The 20,737-nt window shown below is 39.1% G+C and overlaps 2 protein-coding genes and 1 pseudogene across 7 annotated transcripts; 2 read left to right on the forward strand and 1 right to left on the reverse strand.

The window, feature by feature from the left end:
- The first annotated feature begins 1,996 nt into the window (after positions 1-1,996).
- On the forward strand, positions 1,997-6,714 carry LOC149013056 (auxin response factor 1-like). Of its 2 annotated transcripts, XM_089160219.1 has the most exons (10): positions 1,997-2,189; positions 2,713-2,829; positions 2,928-2,990; positions 4,840-4,945; positions 5,087-5,175; positions 5,292-5,456; positions 5,573-5,677; positions 5,780-5,850; positions 5,940-6,108; positions 6,194-6,714. In XM_089160219.1, the coding sequence occupies exons 2-6, from the start codon at positions 2,734-2,736 to the stop codon at positions 5,322-5,324; spliced, it is 387 nt and encodes a 128-aa protein (XP_089016345.1). In that variant the 5' UTR covers positions 1,997-2,189; positions 2,713-2,733; the 3' UTR covers positions 5,325-5,456; positions 5,573-5,677; positions 5,780-5,850; positions 5,940-6,108; positions 6,194-6,714. The 2 variants fall into 2 exon arrangements, with proteins under 2 accessions (XP_089016345.1, XP_089016344.1); XM_089160218.1 differs by having other exon boundaries at positions 5,292-5,677.
- Positions 5,641-6,706, forward strand: LOC149013057 (auxin response factor 9-like; annotated as a pseudogene). The gene is made up of 4 exons (XR_016173864.1): positions 5,641-5,677; positions 5,780-5,821; positions 5,940-6,062; positions 6,194-6,706. The product of XR_016173864.1 is annotated as an auxin response factor 9-like (transcript).
- Positions 6,715-8,197: 1,483 nt separating the features above from the next.
- Positions 8,198-14,597, reverse strand: LOC149013058 (uncharacterized). Of its 4 annotated transcripts, XR_016174142.1 has the most exons (6): positions 14,511-14,597; positions 13,784-13,900; positions 11,553-13,685; positions 11,246-11,459; positions 10,621-11,098; positions 8,199-9,168 (listed from the first exon to the last, which is right to left on the reverse strand). XR_016174142.1 is itself a non-coding variant. In XM_089160216.1 (4 exons), the coding sequence occupies exons 3-4, from the start codon at positions 11,258-11,260 to the stop codon at positions 10,721-10,723; spliced, it is 393 nt and encodes a 130-aa protein (XP_089016342.1). In that variant the 5' UTR covers positions 11,261-11,459; positions 11,553-13,685; positions 13,784-14,582; the 3' UTR covers positions 9,894-10,720. The 4 variants fall into 4 exon arrangements, 1 of the variants encoding a protein (XP_089016342.1); XR_016174141.1 differs by having other exon boundaries at positions 8,198-9,152; positions 13,784-14,582; XR_016174140.1 differs by having other exon boundaries at positions 13,784-14,582.
- Positions 14,598-20,737: the final 6,140 nt, after the last annotated feature.

Consider the following 20,737-nt stretch of genomic DNA (forward strand, 5'->3'; position numbering starts at 1 on the left):
GGGGTTGGGGGTTGGGGGTTTTGAGATAATTTATTTTTGGAGAGTTAAATAGTGGAGTTTTGAGAGACCTTTTGCTCCACTTTGAAGAGGTTCAACAATGAAGGTTTGCATTGTGGGTTGAACCATAAACCGGACCAGTTAGAATATTTCACGACTTAAACAGGTTACATATCAGAACATTCAGAATCCAGTGGACCAACTCTAGCTCGAACTCAAGTCTACATGGTACACTTGTATTTCGGCTCGATTTCCTTAGGTACTGTTTGGTTGGAAATGAAGATTTTATGTAAAATATAATATGTTTTACATAGTTTCCCCCCTTCTAAAAGCCTTTTTCTCCATGTTTTCTTATCAAAACAAGAAATAAGCAAAAGTTGAGATTAATGAAAAATAGAAAAGCCACACTAATCAGAGTCAGAGATATGAGCTAAGACTCCTTGCCTACTTGAGCATCGGAGGAATAACTACACTAGATCCAAAGGCGTAACAAGAATATTAAAAGAGGAAGGCAAGTGTAACTGGCAGGGGAGCATAAGGCGAATGCCTCACACTGGTCCTATGAGGATATGGTTGCTAGAGGGTCAAGTGCTGACTCCACTGATCCAGGTGGTATGAACTAGTGAGAAGAAGGAAAACAGCTATATGTTTGATGATGATGAATTGTGTCCTACTATTTTCATCTCTCCATAAGAGAAAGAACGATGGAGGAAGCCTTGGCACTAGTCTTTGATTATCAAACTGGTGGGCTGAACGGTTGATTACAAGATGCTCTCAATGAGGTTAGAATATCTATTTATGGAAGCCGAGCGGGGCTTTATATTTAATTGATGTGGGGTGTGATTATTATATAGCTAAGTTTGGATCTCTTTGAGATTACTAGATGATGTTCACTAAAGGACCCTGGATCATTGTGGATCATTACTTGTCGATCCAAAGATGTGGAACTTATGATCGAAATTATCGATTAAAACTCTTGCGAACCTAACCCACACCAAAAGCTTATTCAATTCCTCACTCGTACGATTAAAATCGGGCTCCCATCTTTGGATCGACAAATAATAACCCGCAATGATCTATAGTCCTTTGGTGAGCACCTTCCAGTAATCTCAAAGAGATCCAAACTTAGCTATATAATAATCACACGTCACATCAATTAAATCTAAACCCCTGCTCGGCCTCCATAGTTGTTCTAACCTCGTTTAGAGCATCTTATAACCAACCATCCTATCCACCAGTTTGACAATCAAAGACTAGCGCCAAGGATTCCTCAACTGTTCCTTCTCTTCTGAAGAGACGAAAATAGTAGGATAGAATTCATCATCGTCAAAACATATACCTTTTTCCTTCTTTTCACTAGTTGACCCCTCCCCCAACTTCTCCTTCCCTCTCAGTGCTCTCCTCTTATGTTTCCCATTATGACAATCCCTCATAGTAGAAACCTTCGCTATCCAAACTCGTTCCCCTCCATACCGTTTGGATCAATGGAGTCGCCACCCGACCCTCCAACAACCATATCCGCATAAGGCCTGTGTGAGGTGCTCCCCTCCCGCTTGCACATATTTTCCCTTCTTAATCTTCCTGTTACTCTTTCTGGAATTGATCCAACTCATCCTCCAATGCTCGGAAGGCAAGGATTCTCAGCTCATCTCTCTGATTAGTGGTAACTTTTCTATTTTTCACTAGTCACAGTTTTTGCTTATTTCATGTTTTGGTAAGAAAATGTGGAGAAAAATGCTTTTAGAAAAAGCACTATGTAAAACACATTACAATTTACCCAAAATTTTCATTTCCAACCAAAGAGTACCTAGGGAAACCAAGGCGGGCAACAATGCAGACTTGAGTTTATAATGATGTCCGAGCTAGAGTTGGTCCAGTGGGTTCTGACATATTACCTGTTTACTTATGTTGTGAAATATTCTAACTGGTCCGGTTTATGGTTCAACCCACAATACAAACTCGGTTGCATGAGCCTCCCTGACACTTGTCAATTGTCAACTACGGAGGTTTTCTCAACATCTTCAGAGTTGTGATTTTTCTTACAAGAAACCCTAACGAAAGCGGTTTTAGGTAAGAAAAAGTCTGATCTAGATCTTCTGTGGCGGCCGCAATTGGTGTTTTATCTTCGAGAAACCCTATTCTGTGGCGGCCGCAATTGGTGTTCTTCATTTGCAAGCTTTAGCTCCAACGTGGTATGGATGGTTTCTCTTCCCGTTTGATTCTTTGTAAGAGAACTGAATAGATCTTCGTTAGAATCATGATATCTATGAATGTAATTTCGATAATTGGGAATGGATTTCTTTGGTTCAAGTCTTCTTACCCCGACTATCTTATATGCTTTACATTCATTTATCTTTTGGAATGCTTGTGGTTTGTTGTGGATGAAAAAGAAAGCCGGTTAATGTAAGCTGTTAATTATATGCCCTGGTGGGTTTTTTTTTCCTGAGGAAATGATGAGTATTCGAAGGGAATAAACCCCCACTACATGAGGCTTCGTGAACTACGAGGTCCACCCCACGATCATTTGGTCACTATGGAATAACACCCTCTAACATCGGATATGAAAATAGATCCAGAAAAGAAAAGATTGAACATTGCTTCATTTGTTAATGGATTTAAGATAATATCTTCCGTTCTGTTGCTTTAATGCAGTTGTTACTGGAGATTCAGATTTTATTATCTAGAATTATTTACCTTTGAATTGTTGTCTCGCAGGTAATTTATACTCAATTAGATATGGGTTCAAATCTTTATACTAACTGGTACTTCATATCTATTGCCGATCCGAAGCCTATCACAGAATGGCTTCGGCAATTGTGTTATAGTTACAAGGTATTGGCAATGCCCATTTTATTCATTCCTAAATAATTGCTCGATCTATTAATTACATAGTATAATGCATGGAAGTGATTATGTTCGTTACTTTGCAGATAATTAATGATACAGAGGATGTTTCCATGAATCGGATTAATGATTTACCAGGAGACCATAAGGTTTGTTTCATGTTTCCATTAAAATTTTTAGTAAAGGATTAGAAGGTTTATTTCATGTTTTTAATTAGAATAAATGCTTTGTGTGTGTTTGTAGAACGTTGAGATGAAAGATGATTTCTTATGACCCTAAAGTAGAAAGTAGCAATTCATTACTTAAGAGGGATGAAAATTAAACAGCATAGGGTTCATTTCTTTTTCTTTTTCTTTTTTTTTTTTTCCTTGTCAACAGCATAGAGTTCTCACATCTAATAATTATGACGGTGCTAAATTTTTACCGTTAATAAAATAGTGTAGTATGTTCATCCATTCTTCTACAGTTACATGTCTCGATGAACCTTTTTTCTTGTGAAAACTTGCCTCATTCAGAATATTTAGAAAATTGCATCACTATATATAAAAAAAATCTAAAGAGTGATAATATTATTACATTTTTTGGGGTAAACAGTGATAATATATTACTACTACTCGATAAATATTGAGCAGTGGTAACATATTATTGCTTATGCCCGTCAATATTTGGCAGCGGTTGTTATATAAACCTATGATTTATCCTGATCTTGGTTCAGTTTTAGACTTACTTTGGCAAGGCCAAAAATTGAGTTGAGGAGCTGATGGATTTGTTGTCTGATGATTGAAACTCGGTGCTTGATTTTGATTGGTTGTAACTTACTAGGCTCAAAAACTTGATGTAAAACATAATATGGGCTATATAAACACAGCAAAAGAAAGGGATCAAAGCATAGATAGGAGTTTTCCAACCCTAGGTTGGTTGGTTACAACATCCATTGTCTCTAACAGGCTCCATTCTATACATAATTTAGTAGTGGAAGGCATACAATTAATGTTATCAACTTAAAGAATTCGAGAAGTGAAATTGTAATATACATCAATCTTATCTCACCTATATCAGTTCCTTTTTCGTTCTCGCCTTTAAAATACATCATTTGATCGAAACCTGAGAGACCTCTCTGAATTCTTTTGTAGCAAGTTAACCTTTTGCTTGTGACATATAGGCTTCTGCAACAAAATGGTAATTGATGACAATTTTTATAACTCTTTGGCGAAACCACTAGGATGACTTTTTGAGCTATTGAAAACTTGTTGATTGGATCCATACCCAGTTAGGTTTCCAAATAGGGATGAATTGGGTCCAGGTTGAGTCATGGGTTTATTAGGATTTGATGATTTTATGTTATTTGGGAAAATGATGACATTACTTTATTCTGTCTTATTTTAAAAGTAAGATGCATAGGATTTTCAAATCCAAATTCCTTTTAGTTTCCTCATTTGTATTGAAGCGCTGGTTTGACTACCGTATATTAAGAGTCTTTTAAATTTCCTTATATATGATGTAATCCCCCATATCATTAGAAATCAAGGGGAAATCTGAATTGAATTTATGTATTTGAAGAGCTTGCATGGCTTGTGTGATATTGTAGGAACACTCGGGGTGTAGATACACTACCTTGGACTGACCCAAACCTAACGGGTTTCTAGACAGAGATTTTCCTGATCCAATTTGAGTCATGGGTCTAGTAGAGTTTTAGGAAATATGTTACTTGGGGAGATGACTTCTTTGTTTATTTTAGAAGATAGATTTGTAGAGTATTTGGTTTTAATTATTTTTACTTTCCTAATATGTAACAATTTCTTAGTTAGAGAGTTAGCCTAGTTTTAGGTGAATTTCAATTTTGTAAAATTTTAACTGCATCCGACACGACACTCATGCCGGCTTCTCCGTTCTTCATACATGCTAACGAATGCCTTCCTTCATTGGTATTTCTCATTCTATTTTTTTCTCTTGCTTTAGTGGTTTTCTTACTTCACTGTTGTTTTTCTCTTCTTGAAGGACATGAACCAGCTAACTCCAGACATAAACCAGCCAACTCCAACACAGGAACTGGCTGCAAGAGATCTTCATGGTTATGAGTGGGGATTTAAGCACATCTTCAGAGGTACCTGCAGTTGCATTTTTCTTTTTTCGGCCATTACACTGGGGTTGGAGTTATTTATCCGACAAATCAAAGACAAATTTTTGGTTCCAAGGACATGTAAATGACTGAGGACTGCTACCCCTTTCAAATTGACTGTATCAGGCCAACTCCGAAGGCATTTGCTTACAACTGGATGGAGTGCGTTTGTCACTTCTAAAAGATTGGTTGCAGGAATCCTTTTGTTTCCTAAGGTATTTGAGCTGAGGGTTTTGACATGATCTCTTATCTCAGCTTCTCAGCTTTCTGAATTTCAGGATTTAAGTATTTAAACTTTATAGTTTTTTATAGTTGGAGACTGATTGTGTAGGGGAGAGGATGGAGAATTACGCGTTGGAGTTAGGCATCTTGCTCGTCAACAAAGTGCCATGCCATTGTTCGTGATATCAAGCCAAAGCATGCATGCTGGAGTTCTTGCCACCACATCTCATGCTGTAGCTACCCAAACCCTCTTTGTTGTTTATAACAAGCCAAGGTTTGAAATGTTTCTCAATGAATTGGTTTTTCTTTCATAAGCATTAGCAGGATATTCTGCTTACTATTTTGTTGTTATTGTCTCTCTTCTTCATTGTTTTCATTCGGACAAGTCAGTTCATTATTGGCTTGAACAAATATTTTGAGGCTGATAAAATGGGTTTTCGGCTGGTTTGAGGTTCAAAATGCGATTTGAGGATATGATGATTCCCCTGAGAGAAGGTATTGGATTTTTCTAGTGAAGCATTTCTTGGTTTTTAGTGCTTTGTGTTAGTTGTTTCTTCTTCATTTTCACCTAATTTTCCCTTTGTTCTTGTTTATCAGGTTTACAAGTGCAATTGGAGGGGTTGAAAATATCTTCCCAGTGTAAGGACTCTAAATAGAGGCCATTGAAGGTTGGTATTTCTTTTAGTGCATACAATGTTGTTTGGAATTCTTGTTTCTTTTTAATACTTGCATTCTTAAACTGTTTGTGTCTTTCCAGGTTCAATGGGTCAACCTGCTTCTCCTATCCAAAGGCCAGAGAGGGTTTCTCCTTGGGACATTGAGCCTTTTGTTGATTCTGTCCCTTCAAACCTGACTCATTCAATTGCAGTAAAGAGCAAAGGCCAAGACCATCAATGGAACACCCCCCCCCCTGCGCGCAGTCCTTGGTGAGATAAGCTTTGGTTCTTTTGTCTTTCCTTTCTACCTTCACTGATTTGAATGTGTTCTAAACTTCCCTGTTCTGGAATGTAGAAACTGCCTCTAATTCTGCTGCCTCAGTGTACTGGTATCCTGGATCAACTCAGTCCCATGACCTAATGCAGATGGGTAGTCTCGAAGCCCAAAGCAATGAAAACCAGGTTTTGTGGCATACAAAACAGCAAGAATCCAAGGGCAGCCTCAGCAATAGGAGTAGCTCCAAGACGTGGACAGATGGGGGCTGGCTGCAATCTCCACATGTAGATGTCTCCCTGAATTTGTTTCAGGAGTCGGCGGAAGATCGAAAAACTGGTTTTTTCTACCATGGACGAATCAAAGCTAAGAAACAGTTTGATGCTTGATCCAGTAGACAGAGGGAAGAAACCTGAGGTCGCTGGTGGTTACCGGTTGTTTGGGATCAATCTGGTAAATGTACCAGATATCCCAGGTTCTTCAGAGAAGGGATGAACATCATGTCCCATGAGTGTATCCAGTGGAACCATTGATGGATCTTCCCCACCGGCTGGTTCAGGAGCTGATTCAGAACGGAAATCAGATCTCCTATAGGAGAGTCAAAGCAATCAGAGTTACTGTAGTTCTCTGATACGCACGCACTGGGATCATTCCCTGCACAGCACCACACCACAGAGGTTTCAGCTACAACAGCCATGCCAATTGCGCCTGTGAGGAGATCAGCCCCTCAAGAATTTTGTGACCTGAAATACAAGCACACCTGACAAGGAGCGAAAGGAATAAAAGTAAGGAACTTTAGGATTAGTAGGAGGGGATGTGTGTAGTAGAGAAGGATGTTTTTGCTTTTCAGGGAGTAATCCCAAATTTGACTGTATTGGGGGGGGGGGGGGGGGTGACTATATAACATCGTATTGTAAACCCAATTGAGGCAATGGATAAGTCTAGTGCAGCAGGCACTGATTCTCTGTGGTAGACAGGAGAGAAACTGGTGTGAAAGAACGCACTGAATGAATCTCTGTGTATTATTCACTCTTGGATCCTCAATCACGGTTCACAAATAGAGGTAAATTATAATATACTTGACATCTAGAGTTCTTTTAAAATCATTTTTCTCCTTATCTACCAAAACGTCTTCTTACTTTAGTTAACAAATCTAGTAATGGATAACAAACTTGAGTAGATCTACTCTATGGCGTACATATGAATAAAAGTTTTTCTGTCTCTCTCTTCTTTTTAATGAGTTTATAACGGGTTCAAAATTTAGTACGGCTCGATCTTGATGAATTTGGTTTGGACTAACAGGCCACAAACGGCTTGGCCCAAACCAGCCCAAAATCGTTCAGTTTTTGAACCCTTTGGCACGTAGATTGGCCTCTCGATTTGGGTTGGTTCAGTCTATAATGGGCCAATTTAGTTCTATCTTAACGGTCCGCTAGCCAATTTCTTTTTCAGACCATAGGAGTTTGATTAAGTAAGAGTCCATGGGCCTAGTATATCAAATAAAAATCCTAGCTGTCATGACCATTTGGAAGACTATGGGGCAAGGTAAAGTCCTGTCTTATATTTAAATTATTTCTTAAGCTATTCCTCGAAGTTGAGGATATAGTCAAGGTATACAGATAAAAAAAAAAAAACTTCTCTTCAATGTTTTTTTTTGGTAATGTATCTCTTCAATGTTTCATGATTTCACATCAGGCAACAAGAAGATGAATAAAATTGATTCCGGACCCTTTTTGGTATACGTTCTTATTCTCCATTATGCTTATTTAAAAGAAATAAAAACAAAAAATATATTTTTGATAAAAAAAATAAAAAATAATTTGGTAACTTTTGACCATAATAAATTATAGAATGAAAAATCAATTTTGATATGTTAAAATAAAAATTTAGAACAGGATTTAAGAGCGAAACAATAGAGATAGTAAGCGTATAGAAAATGAGAAACAAAAGAATTTTTATAAAAACAAAAAGTAAAAAATAATATATTCACTATTATATACTTATTTTGCAATTGAATTTTAAGTGACTTATGCAAATAAATAGAATGAATTTTTAACCGGAAATCCCTGAAAGCATTTGAAGTTTTTCTATTCCTTTAAACAAAATAGAATTTAAAATGAAAAATATAAGAAAATGAGAAAGAATTTTTTTTTTAAAGGCTCTGCATCAGGCCGGCCGCAATTAGTATCGAAAGCTCAAAGTCCAGAACACTTTTTAACTGTTTAACACATCCGTCTCACACTCTTTCGACCAAAACTCCAAAATAAATAAATAAAAAAGAATCAGTGTGAAGGTTTAAATAGGAATCTGCTCAATAATAGATTTTAACATAGAAAATAAACTCTTCGTCCACTACGGTTTGATGATCATTTTCTCCTGCACGATACCTTATTATCAAAGTTTGAAATACTCTGCTTGAATCTGTAATAAAATAAAATAAAAAAAAAAAAGAAGAAGAAGAAGAAAGAAAGAACCAAGAAATACTCTGCTTGAAGCTAATGAGAATATCAAATCACATGGATTAGGGATATTCTCTATTAAAAAGAATATAATCACTCATTCTCAATCATGTATCTACAAATCAATCACAGATCTATTGAAACTCTTGATATCACATGTCCTCCATGAACAACTCCTCTCTGCAGAACCACAAGTCTGAGTGACCCAGGTGAAAGAAATAAAAGACTATTGCAGTCTCTCAGATCTGTACTTAGAAATTCCTCTCCTGCTCTTTCATTCTTTCCCCATAAGAAATCAGCGTAATGTCAAACTCATGATATCACTTGTCTTCTGTGAACAACTACTCTCTACAAGACCACAAGTCTGAGTGACACAACTGAAAGAAACAAAACACTACTGCAGTCTCTCTGATCTGTATTAGCAATTCCTCTCCTGCTCTTTCACTCTTTCCCAACAAGAAATCAGTGTAGAGAATCATGGATTGGCTGTAGGAATCACCACCAAACTCATCTTACCAAGGCATAGTCATAGATTAACAAGCAAATGAATTCCAAAATTTGATGCCAATTCACATAGTTTCCTGCAAAGTGGGTAACCTAAAATAAAATAAAATAAAAATTAAAAAAAAAAAGAAGAAGAAGAGAGAGAGGAAAGATTTATAAAAATGACATATTTCAAAGCAATCAATGATGAGAAATGCATACCCACTGTACAGACCTAACAATATGAGAAAACATATACCAAAGTAATTCGATACAAACTAATGTCAAAGGAAAAGCAGATCTGAACAATGACAGCATATAGAGCTGAGTGAAAGAAATTGTTTAAATTCATTTTTGCATAGATTGGTTCCAAATCCCTAATTTCAAAATAAAACCTTGAATGGGGTGAAAACAAAGGCATATAGCAGGAGCTGCAGGGCAACAATAAAAAGATCAAGTCTACCATCTCTCATAGACCTATATTTTAGAAATTCTTAGATATATACCAGTCTTCAGCAAGAAGCTGTAAGTAATCAAGAAATAGATTTTATCAAATTAATCTCAAGAGAATTCCGGAAGGCACAAACATGAACAACCAACTACCAAAGTAGAAACTAGACTTCCAAGATAGGATCAGAACACTTAAATGGATTTTAAGTTGCAACCTTAAGTCTGTAACCAACTTCATGGTTTTTTGTCATCCTCCAATTAGCAACTAGTGAAGAAAATTTTAATCTTGGGTTAGCTTGCAACTCAACTGCATTATAAGAAGAAAATTTAGCTTCTTTTTTTTTTTTGGGGGGGTGGGGGGGGGGGGGGGGGGGGGGGGGAGAGGGTGTTTAAGAGTCTATTCGATAGTGACCAAGTGATTGTGGGTTGGACCTCGTAGTTGAGGAAGCCTCATGCAGTGGGTTTATTCCCTTCGAATACTCATCATTTCATCAGAAAATCCCCACTAGGACATATAATTAACAGCTTACACTAACCAGCTTTCTTTTTCATCCACAAGAAACACCAAGCATTCCAAAAGATAAATGAATGTAAAGCATATAAGAGAGTTGGGGTAAGAAGACTTGGAAACCAAAGAAATCCATTCCCAATGATCAAAATACATTCATAGATATCATGATTCTAACAAAGATCTATTCGGTTTTCTTGTTAAGGATCAAACGGGAAGAGAAACCATCCATACCGTGTAGGAGCTAAAGCTTACAAATGAAGAAAGATCGAAGAAGAACCACTAGAGTTTTTCCAAGACAAAACATCCATAGCGGCCATTACAGAAGATCTAGAACTGAGACTCTTCTTTACCTAAAACCACCTCAGGTAGGGTTTCTTGTAACAAAAATCACATTTCTTAATAGTTGAAAAAACCTCAAACAGCAATCCTTCCATTTGAACCTTCAGAACCACAAATCCACTTTCTATGAACAACTATCAGACGAATGACACTGCTGTGCTTCCTAACTGAAAATCTATAACACCCCCCCCCCCGGGCGACCTGTTTCTAAATAAAATATGGGTGCATTGTGAATCTTGGATAACAAACAAGAGGTTCTGACATACCTTGATATGACTCCTGGTGGAAGAACTCCAGTAACTCTGCTTGCTTTGACTCTCCTTTGGTGACACCTGTAGCAACATTGTTTTTGATCCTTTGAGAGATCTATTTTTGTCCTGAATCAGCTCCTGAACCAGCCACTGGGGTTGATCCATCAATGGTTCCATGGATACACTCATGGGACATGATGGTGCCTTCTCTGACAAACCTGGGATATCTGGTACATTTACCAGATTGATCCCAAACAAATGGTAACCACTTGCAAGTCGACTCGGTGATCATCGCAGAATACTCAGCGTCGGTAACGTCATCCCTATCTGTCAACTCTTTGAAATCAGAAGCACCGAGTTTCAGCGTTAGCGCCATGTCAGGTTGACATCTAAATTTCGAATCACCACCCTCATCTACAGATTCCTTGGTAACACTCTCTGAATTTTCTTTGATCAAACCCACATCACCAGATGCTTCTTCTTCAGTACTTCCCTGAACAACATGAGCACCGGTGGTCCGATCACAAACATCAGAACCTTTAAGCTAAGTAAGAGACCAGAGAAAGCAGAGACGAGAGTTGGGGCTTTTGAAAATATAAAGGGAAAATGACATCGATAACCTTCATCACCGTAAACCAACCTCTTGTGCCTGCATGTTTTCACCAGAATTGCTTCTGTGTCAGAGATGTGAAGTTTCCAACCACCCGGTTCAGCACACCTTTGTTGAACCAGCACACTAATTTCAGACCGGTTTACCATATAAGATTTTAGTGACTTCTGTGCCAAATTGGGTAAATGGCACAGAATAAGTGTGCCAGGATCATTGCCATACAACCCCTAAGCGGCTCACTCTGCTGTAGAAATGATAATCAGAAAACTCACATTAGATCTTTTTATACGTGCAACTTCACAATTTAATGGGTTGAAATTCGGAAAGTGAGTCTCACATCTGATTCTGTCTGAAGAGTGATCAGGGCATACACCCTGTCGGAATCACGTTCAGCCTGGAAATAGTAGAAATCAACAAAAATAGAAAAACTCTAAAACTAGAAAGAGATGTGAAGTTTACAAAGAGGAATAACTGCAAATCAATGTTTATAACATGACAAAGGATCTTGGAAGGAAGATTAAACATAGGAATTTTCAGATTCATAGGAATAGACAGGTTAGAATATAAAACACCTTAGGGTATATGTAGTCCTTTCTTGGTACTAAAATCATTCATTTGTTGAACTAAAGAATGAATATTTAGATAAGATAACCAGCAGGGAAGATGGATATCATGTGCACACACACATATACACACTAACACAAAGCCACACAGACAAATGCATAAAAACTTAAATCATTTTCACCAAACTGCTTTTCACAAAGTGGTGATCAAATCATATATATGAAGGGAATCGAAATTCTCCTAAAACTAGGCTAACTCTCTAACTAAAAAATTGTTACATATTAGGAAAGTAAAAATAATTAAAACCAAATATTCTAAAAATTTAACTTCTAAAAGAAACATATTAAAATAAACAAAGAAATCATCTCCCCAAATAACATATTTCCTAAAACTCTACCAGACTCATGAGTCAAATTGGATCAGGCTCATCTCTCTCTAGAAACCCAGTTAGCTTTGGGTCAGTCCAAAGTAGTGTATCACTGTATCTACATCCATAGTGCTCATACAATATCACACAAGCCATGCAAACTCTTCAATACATAAATTCAATTCAGATTTCCCCTTGATTTATAAAGATGAGGGATTACATCATATATAAAGAAACTTAAAAGACTCTTAACATAAAGTATTCAAACCAGCAGTCCAATACAAATGAGGAAACTAAAAGGAATTTGGATTTGGACATCCTATGCATCTTAAATTAAAAATAAGATAGAATAAAATAATGCCATTATTTTCCCAAATAACATAAATTCATCAAATCCTAATAAATCCATGACCCAACCTCGACCGAGTTCATCTCCATTTGGAAACCTAACAGGATTTATTTTCAATGCAAGGCTAGAGTTAATGCCATAATACCTTTAACTAGAACCACGGAACAAGGTTGGGAAATCTCCTTTTCTTGCAAGTCTGACGTTAGATAAGGAACGAAATAGGAAAACATCGAGTTGACCAAGATGTCAAATCAATTGAAAGCAATACAATCCAAGGTTATTTATGGGGCTTGTGTCAACCAAGACCATACAAGTTTTCATTAGGTCAAAGTCATCATAGTAATTTTGCCGAAGAGTTTTAAATACTGTCATTAATTACCATTTTGTGGAAGAAGACTATATGTCACAAACAAAAGGCCAACTTGCTTCAACAGAGTCAAGAGAGGTCTCATGGTTTTGATCAGATGATGTTAATTGTATGCTTTCTTCCACCAAATTATGTATAGAATGAAGCCCGCTAGAGACAATGTATGTCATCACCAACCATCCTAGGGCTCGAAAACTCCTATCTGGCCTTGCAAAAACTAAGTCTAAAACTGAACCATGATAAAGGATCAATCATAGGTTTATATAACAACCGCTGAAAAATATTGATGGGTGTAGGCAATAATATGTTATCACTGCTGAATGCTTATCCATTAGTAGCAATATATTATCACTCTTTAGACTTTTTTTTAAAATGAAGTGATGCAATTTTTTACATCTTGTTGGATGAGGTATGTTTTCACAAGGAAAAAAAAGGGTTCATTGAGATACGTAACTGCAAAAGAATGAATGAACGTATTTCACTAATATATCAACAGTAAAAAAAAAAGAGAGGAGGGAGGAAAGAAAAAATTAAGCACCTAAAAAAGAAAAATAGAGAGGAGGGAGGAAAGAAAGAAAGGAACTCTATGCTGTTTATTTTTCATCCCTCTTAAGTAATGAATTGCTACTTTCTACTTTAGGGTTATAAGAATTCATCTCAATGTTCTACATACACACACGCAAAGGATTATCTAATTAAAAAAAAGGAAATAAAACTTCAAATTCCTTACAAAAATTTTAATGGAAACATGAAACAAACCTTATCAGTCTCCTGGTAAATCGTTGATCCGATTCATGCAAACATCCTCTGTATCATTGGTTATCTGCGAGGTAAACCAAGTAATCACTTCCATGCAGTATACTATGTAATTACTAGATCTAGCAATTATTTAGGAATGAATAAAATGGGCATTGCCAATACCTTGTAACTAAAACGCAGTTGCCGAAGCCATTCTGTAAGAAACTTAGCATCGGCAATAGCTATGAAGTACCAATTAGTATAAAGGTTTGAACTCATATCTAATTGGGTACAAATTACCTGCGAGACAAGCATCTGAATCTTCAATAACTACTGCATTAAAGCAAAACAACGGAAGGTATTATTTTCATTTCATTAAAAAATGAAGCAATGTCTAATCTTTTCTTTTCTGGATCTATATTCGTATCTGATGGTAGAGGGTGTCATTCCAGAGTGACCAAGCGATCGTGGGTTGGACCTCGTAGTTGAGGAAGCCTCATGTAGTGGGTTTATTCCCTTCGAATACTCATCAATTCATCAGAAAAAGAAAAAAACCAGTAGGACATATAATTAACAGCTTACACTAACCAGCTTTCTTTTTCATCCACAACAAACAAGCATTCCAAAATATAAATGAATGTAAAGCATAGAAGCGAGTCGGGGTAAGAAGACATGAACCAAAGAAATCCATTCCCAATTATCAAAATACATTCATAGATATCATGTTTCTAGCAAAGATCTATTCAGTTTTCTTATTGAGAATCAAACGGAAGAGAAGCCACCCATACCATGTTGGAGCTAAAACTTGCAAATGTAGAAAGATCGAAGAACAAGAACCAATAGAGTTTCTCGTAGATAAAACATCAATCGCGGCCATCACAGAAGATCAAGATCAGAGACTTTTCCTTACCTAAAACCACCTTCGGTAGGGTTTCTTTCTTGTAAGAAAAATCACATCTGCGATTCTGCTGCTGTTGAGAAAACCTCCATGCTTGCCAATTACCAAGTGTTTAAGGAGGGTTCATGCAACCGGGTTTTTATAATGGCCGGGTGGGTCGCAACCGGGCCCCGCCCCCCCCCCCCCCCCCCCCCCCCCCCCCCCCCCCCCCCCCCGCAACCCCTGGGGGTGATAACACTACAGGATCCGGTTCGAGTTCCAATCCATAACAAAAATACAACATAGCGTGATTTAAGAGCAAGAGTGTACAAAAGAGTACTGCAAGAGTTATTACAGTCTTCCACAAAAGCACACGACAAGATAGTCTGTGTTAGGAGAAAAGGTACACATGAGTTATACAGCGGAAGTTATGTTATTCGATGTTTTACTGCAAAAAGAAACAAAGTCTTCCAATCCCAAACAAAATCCCCAAGTATCAAAGATACTAGCCTCCGTACGCACAGTCAGCACATACGCACAATGCGTCATGTACACGATATTCTCACATGCCGGTCCTACGTGACCCCGGCGGCGACTCTCCAAGTAATATGAATCGTCACCACCGCACAGAGTCTAAAGAAAAGGAAATATACGGAGAGGATGAGTTCCACGAACTCGGTGAGTCGAACACATCATACATCATGCATTCATCATGTACACACACACATATCGGCATGTACGGTTGATGAATAAAAGAATGAACATAAAGATATGATTATAACTTCTACCATGTAGTCTCTACGGAGACACGCTTTAAGATAACACACCAGCCTCCTCTGGGTAGTCTCATCACTCTCCCTCACGACACTTAAGCTCGTCTGTTGGGTTCACCGCGGTAGTTGGGTCTTGTCACATCAACCATGGCTGGGGATTAGGTCAACACTCTCTCCCATCACCATTGGCCTGAGAACTGGCGCGTGTCAAGGATTTACTCTAGCCCAATGCAAAGTCACTATGTCTCGTGCTACATGTGATCCGGATACCTTTCCTCATGCCTAAGCGCCCTTTTGGTCCGGTATCGTTTTCACCTATGAATGGAATCCTCAACGGGAGGCATCTATTGGATCCCATTCCTTAACCCTGTGGTCATCTACATATGCTAGGGTGGATGCCGTCATGTCCCCTCACGCCGCCTAACCGCCGTCTTTTGGGCGATCACGAGGTCCGTTCTAACACATGTCACTATACCATTGCATGATACCGTGGGTCTGTTTGATGCACACAGAACCCCATCCACTGATATCACGGGTCACTCGGCTTCAATACCCCTGCCGAAAGGGTAGTAGCACTCACAGGATTCTTAACCACATGCATCTAAGACAACCACACCGACTATGAAAAGTGCTCTGGACATCAGAGGACAGTGTCCCATACCACAGCCGCTGATAACCCAAGCTAGGAATACCAAGATAGGTAAACCCCATTTCACAGTCACATACATTTATATGCATCAATCAAGTGAAGTAACCAATCACCTAATCACATACAATTTACATTTAATCAATTAGTCATGAGTACAGTATGACATGCAGGATTATCGAGATTATAGAAGGTAATGACAATTATCATGCAACATTACATTTTTCACAGTCCAAACACACAATGAAATTACATAATATATGTGATGTTATCCTCACCTGTTAATCGAGAATTCACAAAATTAACGACTGCCCAAGACTCAGTTAACCTAGCAAATAAACAAGATAAATAAGATTTAATTCGGGATTCAATTTGAACACAGACCAAATGTGGGTTAACCGGGTATTAATTCTAGTCCAACAAGGCGGGTCAACTCAGTCCCAAATCGACCCGGTTAACTCGGCGGGTAGCTCACTGAGTCAACTCGGTCGAAAGTGCTCGGTTTCGCACGAGGTTCGACAAAGACGTGCACAATAGCCATGCGAATCTTTCTACGGAGTCAGAAAATTATTTCCTCAACCTAAGCCCTCCAATATCACATTTAAATAAAATTACCCATCAAATATATCAAGAAATCTACCCAGAATTAGGTGAGGTGAAGCAGCCTTACCTCCTTACGCGATCAAACTTCCAAATCGCAATTCAGCACGTCGAAACACTCCAAACCCTCTTCCCTAAGCTTTGTCCTCTCTTCTCTCTCCTCTCCCAAAAGTTCTTCCTTCAAAAGAGCTCACAAAAACGTTTGTGAGTGAGACTTTAGTTAAAAAGGCAATCTAATAGGTAAAAAGACCATTTTGCCCTTAGTGGGTAGGGACAGGTCAGATAAATTAGCTGACCGCCCCTATCCGACCGCCCCCATAACTTACTCATGCGAGGTCCGATCGCAAAGGCCTCTGGAGGGTAGGTACCTTACGAAAATCCCTACTCAATGGTATAATTTACCTTAGATTTTAAGTCTTCTCGCATAGCTTTCTGAGCACACCAAAACCTCACTTTAATGCCTTCGGAAATAATTTTCTCTCTCCTGGTGAAGTCAAATAAGGTGGCAGGGTCTTCATCACGATCATCCAAATCCATGGGTTCGATCCTCGAACCTTCGGGTTCAACTCTAATGGTCCAGAGTTGATCTCTTCTTGAATTTCGGGTATGCGGACCTGCGGTATCGGGTTAGAAAATTAGGGGATCTCACATCCTCCCCCCCTTATAAAAAATTTCGTCCTCGAAATTGGCGTACTGAGGTTCCAAAAGAGTCGGATACTTCGCTCGAATCTCATCCTCCTCTCCCAGGATGCTTCCTCGAAAGTGTGATTCTTCCACCGAATCTTTACCAATGGAATACTGCGATTCCGAAGTTGCTTGTCCTTTCGGTCCAATATTTCAGCCGGTTCTTCTTCATAAGAGAGGTCAGCGCTCAAACCTTCCGGCTCTTGAGGTAGGAGGTGTTCCGGGTTTTCGATGCATTGACGAAGCATAGAAACATGAAACACATTATGCACACCTGATAAAGATAACGGGAGTACTAATCGGTATGCAACTGGCCCCACCTTTTCTGAAATCTCAAATGGACCGATATATCTCGGACTAAGCTTCCCCTTGATGTTAAATCTCATCACACCTTTCATCGGTGATACTTTCAAGAAGACACGTTCACCAACTTGAAACTCAAGATTAGTCCTTCGCTTATCCGCATAGGATTTCTGCCTGGATTGAGCGGCCTTAATGCGCTCTCTAATCAAATCTACCATAGCCTCGGTGGCTTCAATTAACTCAGGGCCCAAGAGTCTACGCTCTCCAGCTTCGTCCCAATACAAAGGAGTTCTACATGCCCGTCCGTACAAAGCCTTGAACGGTGCCATGCCGATTGTGGACTGATAACTATTGTTGTAGGCGAACTCAACTAGAGCAAGGTGCTCATCCCAACCCCCGCCCATATCAACAATGCACGCACGAAGCATGTCTTCCAAGATCTGGATCGTCCTCTCAGATTGTCCATCGGTCCGAGGATGATGGCAGTACTCAAATTCAATTGGTCCTAGAGCCTCGCAAGCTTCCAATCTTAAGTAAACCGATCCCGATCCGACACAATACTGACTGGCACACCATGCAGTCTCACCACATTTTCCACATACAATCTTGCCAATCCGTCCATGGTGAAGGTAAGCTTCATCGGAATGAAGTGTGCTGACTTTGTCAGTCTGACGACAATTACCCAAACTGTATCGTTTCCTTTAGTAGTCCGAGGCAAGCCTGTAACAAAATCCATCGTGATGTCTTCCCACTTCCAACTAGGTACGAGAAGTGGTTGCAAAAGACCTGCTGATGGTTGTCTAACAGCTTTTACTCTTTGACATGTGCCACACTTGGCCACAAAATCCTCAACATCTTTCTTCATACCAACCCACCAATAATGTTCTTTCAAGTCCTTATACATCTTGCTACTGCCGGGATGTACAGTGAAAACCGAATAATGTGCCTCACCCAAAATTTCCTTCTTAAGCTCTTCATCAACAGGCACACATAACCTTCCTCTGTACACCAAAGCATTATCCACAGACAAGGAAAAATCCAGACCTTGTTGAGGATCTAAAGAAATCTCATCCATCTTCTCTTTTAATATCGGATCCGATGACTGCAATGCAACAATTCAGTCTCTCAAAGTCGGTTTTGCTACCAAAGCTGCAAGAATCGATTCAGAATTTTCTGGCACAATCTCCAAATCCAATTCTATGATGGAACGCAACAAAGGTCTACAAAGAGCTGCCAGTTAACTACTTCACAAGTACTCTTTCTACTAAGAGCATCAGCTACAACATTAGCCTTACCTGGATGGTATTGTATGTCACAGTCGTAGTCTTTTACTAATTCCAACCACCGTCGTTGCCGCATATTCAACTCCTTCTGAGTGAAGAAATACTTTAGGCTCTTATGGTCGGTAAATATAGCGATTCTCTCTCCATAGAGATAATGTCGCCATATCTTCAAAGCAAAGACTACTCCCGCTAAGTCGAGGTCATGGGTAGGATAGTTGTGCTCGTACTCCTTAAGTTGTCGCGATGCATAGGCAATCACTTTTCCATGCTGCATCAACACAGCACCAAGACCGATCTTTGACGCATCTGTATACACTGTCAGACCTCCTGTGTTGTCAGGTGTCGTCAAAACTGGTGCATTGGTCAACCTTCTCTTCAACTCCTGAAAGTTTCTTTCGCAAGAATCACTCCATACAAACTTCACTCCTTTCCTTGTCAACCTAGTCATTGGAGCTGACAACCTAGAGAAATTCTCAATGAACCTTCGGTAGTACCCTGCTAACCCTAAGAAGCTTCGAATCTCAGTGGTTGATTTAGGTTGGTCCCAATCTGGCACTGCCTTCACCTTTTCTCGATCAACCCTTATCCCTTGTGCAGATACTACATGTCCCAAAAACACAACTTGAGACAACCAAAATTCACATTTTGAGAACTTCGCAAACAACTTCTTCCTTCTCAACCTTTGCAACACAAACTCCAAATGCCTTACATGCTCTTCCTCATCCTTCGAGTAAATCAAAATATCATCGATGAAAACTATCACAAACTTATCTAAGACATCCTGGAATATCCGATTCATCAAGTCCATGAAAGCTGCCGGTGCATTTGTAAGACCGAATGGCATTACTGTAAACTCATAATGACCATATCGAGTCCTGAAGGCTGTCTTGCACGTATCGCTAGCCTTCACTCGCAACTGATGGTACCCCGATCTCAAATCAATCTTAGAGAATATAGAGGCTCCCTTCAATTGATCAAACAAATCCTCAATCCTAGGCAAGGGATACTTGTTCTTAATGGTGAGCTTGTTCAACTCTCTATAGTCAATACACAACCTCAAGCTCCCATCCCTCTCTTCACGAACAAGACTGGTGCACCCCATGGTGACACACTAGGTTGGATAAATCCCTTCCCTAGTAAATCATTCAACTGAGTCCAATCTCACACGGTGCCATTCTATAAGGAGCTTAGACACGAGCACTCCTGTCAACTCAATTGCAAACCCATCCCTCGGGTACACAGTAAGTCATCAGGGAAAACATCCTTGAAGTTTTTCACTACCTCAAGGTCTTCAATAGTCTTCTCCTTTTTCTTACCCTCCAGAGAAGAAAGGACTCTAACACCCCTAATTAATTCACGGACTTGCAGAGCAGAGACGATAGTCTCCTCACCATGTTTCCTTAGATTTGCCTGAAATTCAAATACAGGTCCACCATTAAGAACAAGTTTGGCCCTGATGGCCTTGACCCGCCCTGAAAGCCTGCCCTGAGCCTAAATAGAACTTGGGCTCAAGATTTTTAGCCCTAAGGGCGGTTATGACCAAAATATTCTGGCCCTAATTAGGGTTAAGGGTGAACCTGGGATTACTCTTTAGTCTGCCAAGCTTGTTCTGATTTGTCCCTTATTTTTTTGTCGTCACCCTGACCTTGATTTTGGCCTGATTCTAGCTCTAATCATGACCATAACTTTTTTTTCCTAATGCTCGATCTCAATGAATTTAGAACAAGGACAAAGATAGGGACAGAGCCAATTAGGGCTAGAGTCAGTGATAGAGCCAATCAAGGTAGGAATGGGCTTGGCTTGACCTTGTTGGGTTTAGGGTCAAGGATAATAATCCTCAGCTCTGAATCATGGTCAAGACAGGAATGAGCTTAAATTAGAATATATAAGATTGTGCTTAGGATTGCAAAAGTCCGACCCTATTACAGCCCTAACTATTACAAAGGTTGGAATGGATTAGGTTGGCCCATC

This window comes from Hakea prostrata, chromosome 6 (assembly GCF_041222555.1).
Source record: "Hakea prostrata isolate BN-2017 chromosome 6, UWA_Hpros_2, whole genome shotgun sequence".
NCBI lineage: Eukaryota > Viridiplantae > Streptophyta > Magnoliopsida > Proteales > Proteaceae > Hakea > Hakea prostrata.

Coding starts and splice junctions, on each gene's coding strand:
- LOC149013056 (XM_089160218.1), top strand. CDS start 2,734: ATGGGTTCAAATCTTTATACTAACTGGTACTTCATATCTATTGCCGAT. Junction 2,991..4,839: donor ATTTACCAGGAGACCATAAG/GTTTGTTTCATG, acceptor CTCTTCTTGAAG/GACATGAACCAGCTAACTCC. Junction 5,176..5,291: donor GAATCCTTTTGTTTCCTAAG/GTATTTGAGCTG, acceptor CTGATTGTGTAG/GGGAGAGGATGGAGAATTAC.